The sequence below is a fragment of the Gambusia affinis genome, linkage group LG18 (assembly GCF_019740435.1).
Source record: "Gambusia affinis linkage group LG18, SWU_Gaff_1.0, whole genome shotgun sequence".
NCBI lineage: Eukaryota > Metazoa > Chordata > Actinopteri > Cyprinodontiformes > Poeciliidae > Gambusia > Gambusia affinis.
Genome location: NC_057885.1, coordinates 7048005 through 7059365, shown reverse-complemented (window position 1 = coordinate 7059365; position 11361 = coordinate 7048005). Strand labels below are relative to the sequence as shown.

At 39.5% G+C, this 11361-nt stretch overlaps 1 protein-coding gene across 1 annotated transcript; it reads right to left on the bottom strand.

The window, feature by feature from the left end:
* Positions 1–3257: 3257 nt before the first annotated feature.
* Positions 3258–10534, bottom strand: LOC122819853 (kelch-like protein 33). The gene is made up of 6 exons (XM_044096867.1): positions 9962–10534; positions 7127–7569; positions 6438–6680; positions 6053–6303; positions 5687–5857; positions 3258–4930 (listed from the first exon to the last, which is right to left on the bottom strand). The coding sequence occupies exons 1-6, from the start codon at positions 10527–10529 to the stop codon at positions 4408–4410; spliced, it is 2199 nt and encodes a 732-aa protein (XP_043952802.1). The 5' UTR covers positions 10530–10534; the 3' UTR covers positions 3258–4407.
* Positions 10535–11361: the final 827 nt, after the last annotated feature.

Genomic DNA, 11361 nt, shown 5'->3' with positions numbered 1-11361 from the left:
ATAAATAAAACTATTGCTTCTGTAAGATGTAAGAGGGACAGTTGCATCCAGTAATGGTCTAACAAAGTTTAAGGAGACAAAAACATCTCTCTCTCTCTCTCTGTCTGTAAATGTGTCAGTTTCAAATATAAAGTGTTGAAAGTTAATGGTGGAACAGTTAGGAAGGATGAGCTTTTTTTGTTTGTTTGTTTTGGACAGTTGCTATGGTAAAGACTGTGAGCCAAAGAAAAAGAAGAAAACAGCATGACCTAGTTTCTGAGTTTACATCCAATACCAAATACAAAGGCTTTCCACACATTTCAGATTTTCATTTGTAAACCATTTAAAGAAATGCATCTGTCTCCATTATACTTCACAACGGAAATAAGGGAAAGTCATGAAAGTCAGCGGTTGTTAACACTGTTGCAAGATCGTGTAGTTCCTTGTTCTCTTTTGAGTTATTACCAAATAACCTCAACTGAAATCACTTCAGTTTCTTAATGTTTCCTCTGTTAGTCAATTAAATTTTTTTTTCTTTTTTTTTTTACCGGTATATAGATGCTTACAAGTTTGTTTTTTAACTTAGTATTTGGACTGCTGCAAACAATACCTGAAGAAGAAGAATTTCTGAGTCAAAACAGTATGGCTCTAAGTACAGTCATGGCAAAAAGTACACTTTGGTGAATACTTATGTATTTACCAAACTTATTCCAATCTGAGCGCATCTACAAAACCTCACTGCTCAGATTCAAACGTGTTGTCAGAAAAGACGAAACACCTGAAAATATAGAAAACCCACGGATTTTACTGGTGATGTCAAGAGAATTTAGAAAAGTGGTTTTTGAGTGACATGCTTTTCATATTTGACATCACTTTTCAATTTAACAATTGAGGAAACTACCTTTTGACTCATAAAAGTAAAAATAAATAAATGAATGGAAACCCCTGACCCAAATGCTGATCAATTTCTGTCTGACATGTTTTGAAAAGAAAAGACAAAGAACTCCAATTAAAAAAAAGAATAACAAGTGAGTGGCCAGCATTGACATTATGTGAAGAATGAAAATGTTTTTTCTGTTTTTTTTTTAAAAGGTCAACTTGCTGGTTTCAAGCCAGCAGACGTCTATTACTCACAACAGGACGCTGCTTAAGACTGTGCACAGTTCAATAAATAGGTCATAGCACATATGAAAACAGTACAAACAACAAGAAAAGAAACCAGAGTGGTTTGTCTGATCTCATTTAGCAACATTCACAGGAAGTAGTTGAACTTTTAGAATGCTTACTACATTAAAGTGATGATGTTCTTAGAATTTCCTCAGATTTTGACACTCAGATATATATATATTTTTTTAATGTTATAAGCCCTCATTCCAAATAAAACGTTGTGTTTTTTTGTTTGTTTTTTTTGCCATCAGATTGCAGGCAAAATCCAGCATAATCCTAATATTCCAGTACTGTTCACAGATTAAGCTTTTAACAATTTATAAAATAGAAAACGTTTGAAATTCTTGAAACTTTGCGTTAGTTTTGATGCTGTTTCAGAAACTTTTGGTTGAGTAAAATGTAATGATTTTGTCAGAAGCGCTCGGTTATGAAAATAAGGGTCTGCATGTCTATGCAGGTCTGGCTCAACGAACGAGAATTTATTTATTTGTTTTCAATTCAATAATTTTAGTTATTAAATGTCTGAATTAACATTCCAAAGATATGTTTTTACACAGTTCTGGCCTACAGTCAGTGAGTGATATTTGGAATGTAGCATAAGATTATTTACGGGTCCAGTAGACATTTAAAGTAACTTTTTTCCCCTTACTGTCAGAGCTGTTGACTGGTATTTTGCTCAAGTGGCCTGGAAAATGTTTTCCATTCATGATTGTGGTTGTCACAACCACCCACTTATTTTCCTAAAGGGACAGCACCAGCAGCATCTCAGTTAGTGCATCTCACAAATTTGTGACAGAGATCAAACCTTGGATGTATTAAATTATGCCTACAAGGCAAAATATGAAGACCACTTCATTGAGAAATGAAGTGAATAATACTTTTAATCTGTTCATTTTGGAATTATGCAGTATATTGGTCAACTATTGAGCATTTCTGTCTTCAAAACTGACGTGTTAAAACAAGAAAAGGGTTTTAAGAACAGTCAAATTCTGATGCAGAATGATGTAGCATCTCCAAAGCTTAGGGCCTCTTAACACCTGTGAGCTGAAAGACTCGGTTTCATTGGGAACCAAAATTTCAACCTTTGTCACATTTTCAGGTGGTGTGTTTCACTTTGTCAGACAATCCAAAGCCTTTGAAAAACCTGTTCACCCCCTCGCCTGTGGTGCCGCTACACAAATAACTACTCAAGGGAATGACAGGAAGCCCTCTGAAGAAGACACTGAGCACAACTTCCTTCTTCACAAGATGTAACAAACATGGCGTGGTGTTCGATTTTAGTTTGGTGTAGGATTTCTCATTTGTAGTTGATAAAAAAGACCATGAGTCATGTCTCCCATCAGCCCCAGACTCTCACGTTTGCTTTGGTTTTATTTACCCAGAATGCCCTGCGCTATAAGTGTGCTTCCTGCTTTAGGAGCGGTCTCTGGTCAGCTTGACAGTCACAGATTTATTCAAACCCCGTTAGAGTTCACTTCCATCAAACCCAGACTGAGGTTTTTAAACAGACAAGAGCTTATTTATTTATTTTTTTGCATTCACAATTTCCCAAACAAACCAGAGTTCAATTAAAGTTGACTCAACAGGTCTGGTATGAATGCAGCCTTAAGCTCTCTTGTTGTGTTTAGGTGGTCTAAGAAAATAACAGTGATGGTTGTTAAAACCTCAGAGATGTTTGTTGTTTGTGTGTGTGTGTGTGTGTGTGTGTGTGGGGGGGGGGGGTTAAAGTCTCGCCCGTAGTCGAACAGATCAGCTATTTTGGCTTAACTTGCTGAAAAAGCATGGGGGCACCAGTCATGCTGGAAAACCCACACAGCAAAAGTGGTCTGGCCCAGTTCTGGCCCACAAAGTACACTTGCACTCGGCAGACACACCGCAAAGAAAACAGTTCTCCGGTGGCCTAGATCTGCTTTGCCGCTGGTGGCCCTGTTCTGACCCAGAACAGTTTCAGCACGGGTACCAGATTTCAGCCAGGTGTGCACCCTGATGAAGCCATTTAATACATTTTTATCAATTCCTCAGCACTGATGCAGTTGTGCAAATGTTTATTTGTAATTGAACAGTCAGACATAACAGCAAAAATGAAGATGGTGCCATCTAGCGAGGTGACGTTGACGAGCAATCCGATTCTTTTGAGCAGCTGTTTCCACTAAACGACGGGACTCCAGTCTCAGTTAGCTCTACACACACTGCAGTAGCTCTTCTTGTTCAATTTAAGCTAAAAATGTATTCATTCAATCAGTGAATTAGTGAAATAGACCAAAGAAAACAGAAAAAAAGGGCTTGATCCATGAGCACACAGAGTACGTTCTAGCTGCTCCCCGTGTGTTTTTGTCACGTGTCATGGCGTGCACGACCTGATTGTTTCTGTCATACTGCAGTTATTTGCTTAATATGGATGACTTAACTTTTCTTTTGCAAACTTCACCCACAAAAACTATTATGGCTTCTTCTCAGAAAATACGTATGCATTTTCATAAGCGGATCATTTGGATGGTTCCTGGAAGCGAGCGCATCCTGTAGAGTCAGTTCTCTTCAAAGAGGAATAAGTTCAATTGCTACTTCTATTTATGTTGCGCAACAACCTCTAACAGTAGAGGTTACTGAAACAACCCTCAGGCACTGGAGGAATTAGGTTTGCAAATTTTAAAGAGGAGCCACACTCATTCACAAAGCTGCGTGTCATGATAAGCCTGGGAGTAAACAAGTCAGATAATCTAACAGTGAAAGGAATGACTAACAAAAGAAAACGTAGACATGGGTAAATAAACAGCTGGGGAGACGGAGCTAAAATAAAGCAGGGGTGGCAGAAACAGAACAAAAAATAACTATGGCAAATCACAGATGAACATTTTATGAAAAACACAAACACTGAAGACTTTTTAAGTCAAATTTTACATATATAGCCTTTTTACAACAACTGTATGAAGTATAGTTTCTTGGTTGCGCTGTAAAATGGCAATATGTGGCGGGGAAATAATACTGCCCCTTTAATTAATCTGTCAGATTGCATCCAGCACTCTTCCAAAACTTTATTGTTCATGTCCAAAAGCTCGGTCTGCAGAGACCTCTGAGTATTTGGGAAGCATTTAAAAAAAATTATGTTTTTTTAGGTTTTCCAAAACGTTGTATTTTAAGGTTCTTTGCCACAATAATCCCCTTAAAATTTAAAAATATATTTTCATCATGAAGCATTTCTGACATGGCATTCTTTTTACAGAGCCAAACCAAAACCACTCTGGCATTTTAATCAGTCATTGGTTAACGAGTCAAATTAGGGAGTGGCAGTGCACAAACTGCCAGGTCAGTGTATGGGTGAGGCATAGCACCCAAGTTTTCCCAGCATTCTTTCTTGGGGTCATAGCAGTGCACCCACTTGGTGTCTCTGGCTGTGTTGGCCGAAGAACCCCCGACCACGTACAGGCGCCCGTCCAGCACAGTTCCGCCCGGAGACAGATGGGGCCGGGGCAAGGCCGGGAACGAGGACCAGGAATCACAGGCCGGGTCATAAACCTCACAGAGCAGCTGGTCCCCGAACCCCAGCCAGAGGGGCTGCAGCCCTCCGGCCACCACCAGCCTGCCCCCCACGGCTAGCATGACGTGTCCAGCACGTCCACCTCCCACGCTCATGGGACTTCTGGGAAAGCAGCCGCGGGAAGGGTGATAGGTCCACAGCGAGGGGCTGCAACGGTGGTAAGAGTCGCAGCCGCCTGAGACGTAGATTTGACCATCCAGTACGGCTGCAGCGTGACCACAGACCGCCGCTTCCAGAGGGCGGGTCGACCTGCAGGGGAAGATGACAATATAAATCGAAAAAAGTGTCAGCGTGTCATCGGAGAACACTTACAACTGTGAAATAGTCACTATTCTTTAATTGACAAACTGCATTGCATGACATAGGTAGTCAGCTTTAGCTATGAACCATTTTCCTCCTTTAATAGCTTAGCAGATCCACCTAGTGGCCCATGAGCCTCATAACAGGATGGGGGTAAAGTTTTATGTTCCATGTATGAACCTTGAAAAACTCCAACTTATTTCCTTTCTTGTCCAGCAGTTCTCACTGCAATAAAATCTTTCCTGCTTGGCATGACAGTAAATCATTGTGCTTGATTTACTGTCATGTGGACAGTATGGATAGTGGTTCTTGGATCCATGTTGGACAGCGACTGATGCACCAAAAGCTTGGGACTAACTTAATTTTGAGTGCCACCGGTGTGGGGGCTTCTCCCCAGAATATGAGCCAAAAAACCACCTGATCCTAGTGCAAAAACATTTTATCAAAAATGTTTTATTGTTTTTTCTCAAAATGGAAATTTGTGCAGTTTTGAGGTTTTGTTCTACCTCTTGACAATGTCTTCTGGAAATAAATTACAAGCCCTGAGTGCACTAAGTGAGCCAGCAGGTCCGCAAAAATGCCGGGTCACTTGGTGCTGCTTTTTGAAACATGCACCATCCAAATCATTCCCACAAATTTATCAAGGCGCTAATAAAACACTTCTGACATGTATCCCTGTACAAATTTGTTTAGTATTTTATGGACCTCCAGGTGTTTTCCTCAGGACTGTAAAACTCCACATCGTCCGTGTATTGGCTGTCGTTGTAGTTACCACCCAGAACAAAAACCTTTGAGTCTAGGCACAGCGCTGCAAAGTAGTCCCTGGGGCACAACATGTCAGGTAGTTGCTCCCATTTCCACTGCGTCAGGTCTAGCCTGTGAAAAAAGACAAACAGATAATCATTCTTCTGATGTATGCTTTTTAAAAATAGAATCCATGTTATACCTATAGAAGAACATCATCTAGTCAGACTCCAACTTTTAAAGTGTTATAAACTCATGCAACATATTAAGAACCCACATCTGATCCTCTGGTCTGCATCAGTACCGTTTGGTCGAACACAAACTTGCCTTGCAGCAGATTTGAGAATATCCAGAGACCCGTAATATTTCCGGCCTCCTAGGATGTACAGTTTGTTGTTGAAGAGACAGACAGAGTGTCTGAACCGCGGCGGCTCAGGGATCTTTGTCAAGAGTTTCCACTCGATTTTTCTCATCAGACCCGGCCCGCGGTGAAACTGTTGGGCATACCACAGGGACTGGCTTGGAACCCTCTTCATGAAGTCATCGTCAACAGCGTCTCCGCCAACCAACACCAGAACCTGAAGGGAGAGAAGAGCTACTTTCACCTCATAGTCCTAAAAATAGCTATTATAAAACAATTTTATTCTTAATAATGCCATTATTTATGAATAGAAGTTTCTATAGGAGCCGTGGCAGAGCTCGATGCACTCGCCTGGTTTGGTGAGCGAGGCTTACATCCAGATCCAACCTTTTCCCCTTTTGCAAGTCGTTGCAGGGTTTCTAATGCCCTCTTTGTCTTGGAGCTTCTGTATAGTAGCTTCCATCTCAGAGCTTCCTGGACCTCAGAGGAAGTGAAGAGCGGGAGGCGAACGTGGGACAACAGGCTGGACAGGAACGGGAGTCGTTCTTTAGGTTCCTCCTCTACCCAGCTCACTACTGCCCTGAAAACCACAATCTGACAACAAACAGAAGATGTAGAATATTTTCAGGCGTGGTCTACTTTTTCTCTTGTTACATTGTAATGATTGGGGGTGAGGGTAATTGGTAACTTTCCTCCAGGATTTTGCTAATTGCTGCTGGCTAGTCTGAAGGTGAGAGACATTCTGGACAGCTGAATGGGAGATTAAAGGATTCCGTATACACGCATGAAAGAATCAGAGCAACACTCCATGCGTGTCTTTAATGAGGGAATAACATTATAACATAATGTAAAGCTAAATGAAAAATAAAAAAAAATAAATTACATATAATACGGCTCAACTAACGTCTCATTTAAATGTTCAAATGACAGAAGAAACAGTCAAATTTGATAAGGACTGAACAGACTAATAATAATAATAATAATAATAATAATAATAATAATAATAATAATAATAATAATAATAATAATAAAAGAGTTACCTCTCTGTCTACACAAAGTGAATCTTTGTCCAGCAGTCGGTCCAACAGAACAAAGGGAACATCCTTGAACTTCTCTTCAGCAGAGACGAGCTGGAAGTGGGTCAGGACGTACTCCTCGGCAGCCTGTCCCAGCTGGACAAGCCCAAATGTCTCCGCCAGGACCAGAACGTCCAGACAGGTGCTCTCGTCCATTCTGCCCTGCAGGAAGTCAGTGCAGAGCGAGAGCGCCCCCTTCAGCTGGAACTGATGCAGCGCGTCCGTCAGCTCCCATATGCGGGCCCAACTCAACCCAAGCTGACCCGTGTAGAAGAAGCCGACCACGGATTCAATCACCCAGGAGGAGAGACCCCGCAAGCGCACGGTGTCCTCCCGGGACTCCCTCATGCCGCCACACAGCAGCGCCCGGAAGTAGTCCCCACCGGCCGCCAGCACCACGCGGTGTGCTGAGGAGAAGTGGAGGAAATAAATTAGCGAGATTGAGACAATTTTAAATCGTAGAGATTGCACAAAGAGAGAGAGAGAGAGAGAGAGAGAGAGAGAGAGAGAGAGAGAGTTGATTTATTCGTACTCTTCTGCCTATTCGGATCCACAAATGTCTTTGTACAGTTGTAAAAATTAATCAGCAGGTCACACTAAAAACCCCCATCTATTTTTTACTTCACTGGGAATCATGTTGTCTGTTTCAGTTAAACTCCTGTCTGTTAATCTCATACTTTGAGATTTCTAAGCATGTCTTCCCTCTTTGGTCTTGCGGATAATCCCAACGTTTCATTCTTTGTTCATCGTTCCTTCCATCCCTCAGATCAGCTGCCATAAAGAAAGTGAGTCAGATTAGAAGAATCCTGTCTCACTTTTAACACCCCCACCCCCTTAAAAATGTTTTTTTTTTTTAATCAGTTAAAAATATTGAAATAGCAATGAGTAGATTTAATAACAACCCTCTAAATTTAGGTAATTCTGGACTACTGTCAGTTTTGCTTATTGGAAGTGTGAATTACATCATTTTACACAAAAACCATTTTAAAAGAACCACGATAAAATGGTTAAAATATTTATTTTGGCCACATGTAGCAATTAAGTCTCACAGACATATTAACTGAATGTGAGTGATGACAGTCTCACACAGAGAAAGCTATACACAGTATTATGGAAACAGGCAAACCAAAAATAGCTGCCTTATCTTAGCTAGCATTTAGCTTTCACCATTTAGCATGAGGATAAATGAGCACAACATTTAGTCTGTTTTAAGAAATACTTATGTATTTTAGTGAGAAGAGAGGAAAGAAAAATACTGATAAAACTTATTTCAAGACTGAACTCTTATCAGTCATAAACGTATAAAACAAATGTTTATACCACAGGACTTATGGTCTGTTTCCACTCAAGGAGTTTAAGAATTACGCCCTACAAAACACCACAAAAACCCACTGTGATATCACACAGACAATACGTAACAATACCTAAAACATTTCATCCTAATTTATGAGGATGTGGAACGAAGGAAGGCAGCCAGTGGATGGGATTAAGGGAAGCTAATGCGGCATTTGCTTAACTGCTTTTTCTCTGGAATTCCACTTAACCTGATTTAGGCTACAACACTATGATTTTCTTAACTTTTCAAATGTTGCTTAATAATGTGTATTCAAACTTCCCTACTTCATTCAAACATTGATTTCTTTTTTGATTTTTTAAGTACAAAGGTAGTTTCTATTGACGTATTATGCATTCACCATTGCACCTTGTATTTGTTCTGTTTTTGAAAGTGACATTGGACAATTTAAAGATGACTGTCAATGAGAATATTTTAATTGTTTTACTTTAATTAAATAATTATTATAAATAATACAAATAACAATCATGATTATTATTATTATTATCATTATTATTAATTTTGCTAATTAATAGTAATAACTATAATAATAATAATAATAATAATAATAATAATAATAATAATAATAATAATAATAATAATAATAATGACAACTATTATTATTTCATTATTGTGATGTATTTATTATTTAATTACATTTATTGTTTAATAATAAAAATAATGTATAGGATTTAATTATTATTAAATACAATAATAGATTTATCATACTTAATAATAATTATCATATATAAGTATTACTAATAATGATTATTAAAAATAATTATTATTGATACAAATTATTAAATATAATTACTATTAATAATAATAATAGCAATTAATATTATTATTATAAACATCGCAAAGGATTAATTTGTGATATAGCACAAAATGTTAATTAGTTTGTCATTTCATCTTGCAATCAAAAGTTCACTTTCTTAAAGTATTTGTTTTTTATGAATGTACAAAATGACTTTAAAGGTAATTATGCTTTCTGAGAGGTATAAATGACTTTAACACCAGTCTTAAGGAAAACTTTATAAGGTTCAGAAAAAAATAAAAAAAACAAACAAAAAAAGGAAAAATGGTGTTCAGTGTACCCTCACATATGTGGATATATAAACAGTTTCACTGCTCTGGAGGTCTATTTTTTAAAAGAACAGCAGATGATTCATTATTTATTTATATTGTTGACAGGCTGCTTGGCCAGCTCAGGGAAATAATTGTAGAAAGGTTTCACCGAAAGGCATTCCTGCGTAATGAGTTGGTAAAACTGTGACACATCATTTGGGTGGAAAAATGTCAGAAATAGGTTAGACATGTGTTGACACCTGACACTACTTTCTTCTGTCAACCAGGAAGGACCACAGCTGGTGTCAACAAATGTATTAAGAGTTCTGGGAAAGGGATATTGGGAAAAATGTCTGGAAGACGTACACAACGTATACCTGGAAGATGTATCATCTTACCTGAATACCTCTCTCCAGTATCTGCTTGTATTATTATATCACATCCTAATCCTTTGTCCCACATGTCCTTGATCATCACCAAGCTCTTGTCTTTCTCCTTCGAAGCAGAGGTGGTGACCCTTTGTGTGAGCCTCTTCCTCAGCCGTCCCATGTGTAGATACTCACAGGCATTCAGGACCTCCATCGTCTCTCCGTCTTCAAGGTGGTCCAGAGCCACGTGTCCACAATATGCAAACTCCAGAACAGCCCCAAATCCAAGTGGAGTCAGAAAATCTGGAATTTCTTTCATTCCAAGTCCAAAGATTGGTTTTGCACCAAAAAATAAATGTGGGCATTCACTGGCAGCTGCGAGCACTAGACCATGGGAGCGACAAGTGTTGCCTTGGATGCAAAGACTGAAGTCCAGGAGAAGCTCTTCTTCTCTAAGGCTTTGAAAGTTATTAAAGAGGATGTCAGAATATGATGGGAGAATATAGAGGTCTGTTTGCTTGGGCTGAGTTGAAGAATGATGGGGAAGAAGGTGATGGGCTGTAGAGTCTGGGACATGCTTTGATTTTTCACCTTGCATTTTGCTTTGAGGGAAACGTTTGGGTACAACTTTCCTTTGGACATCCCCTTCTGTTCTGTCTGTTATCCCACCTCTTTCCATTGGTAGCTGCAGAGCCTACCATACTCTGGGCCAGCAGTGAAGACAGCCAGGTGTTTATTTGGAAACTACACATGGTAAGAAACAAGAAAGTTAGACAGACAAAATAAGGAAAAAGCAGGGAGCGAGCAAGAATAGCATTCTTGGAAATGTCACATACACAGTCACCGCACACCATAACATCAGACACACATCAATATGTCTAGTGACCCCTGAAGAGTCTTTTAAACTTTGTAAATATGGGCACAGATGGAGAACAAATGGTCAACAATGGGTGAGAAATGTAAAAAATGCCCCCAGGTTCACAAGAGTTCAGTTTCTCTTACGTCCAACCAGTAACCTCTGTTGAAATATGAAGCAGTAATTTGTTCAATGATTGTTAATGGAGAGGCTGTTATGCTGCCATCTGCTGTGTCTTCTGGGTACTGCAGTTGTATTGTCCTATTCGGACACTACTTTCTTCTGTCAACCAGGATGGACCACAGCTGGTGTCAACATGAACGCACGTTGAAACGCCTGTTCTCTTCAGGCTATGGGCCCAGAGCGTCGCTAAAAAGTTCTGTAAGTGAAGTTTTTGAGTCAGATAAACGGAACTGTGTGATTCACAATGGATCATAAGATGTTTATCGACAAGCTGAGCGGACCAGAGAACTGGGCAACATGGAAGTTTTAGATGAAGCATTTGCTAAAAGCTAAAGTACTACGGGACATGCTAACGGAGACGGTTATGCTAACTCCGGACGCTAGCGCACAA

Excerpts from the sequence above, each read along its gene's own strand:
- LOC122819853 (XM_044096867.1), bottom strand. The coding sequence starts at position 10,529 with ATGCAAGGTGAAAAATCAAAGCATGTCCCAGACTCTACAGCCCATCAC. Across the intron at positions 6,304-6,437 it reads AGCCTCGCTCACCAAACCAG|GTTCTGGTGTTGGTTGGCGG; the intron begins GCGAGTGCATCG and ends CTCTCCCTTCAG. Across the intron at positions 5,858-6,052 it reads ATTCTCAAATCTGCTGCAAG|GCTAGACCTGACGCAGTGGA; the intron begins GCAAGTTTGTGT and ends CTTTTTTCACAG.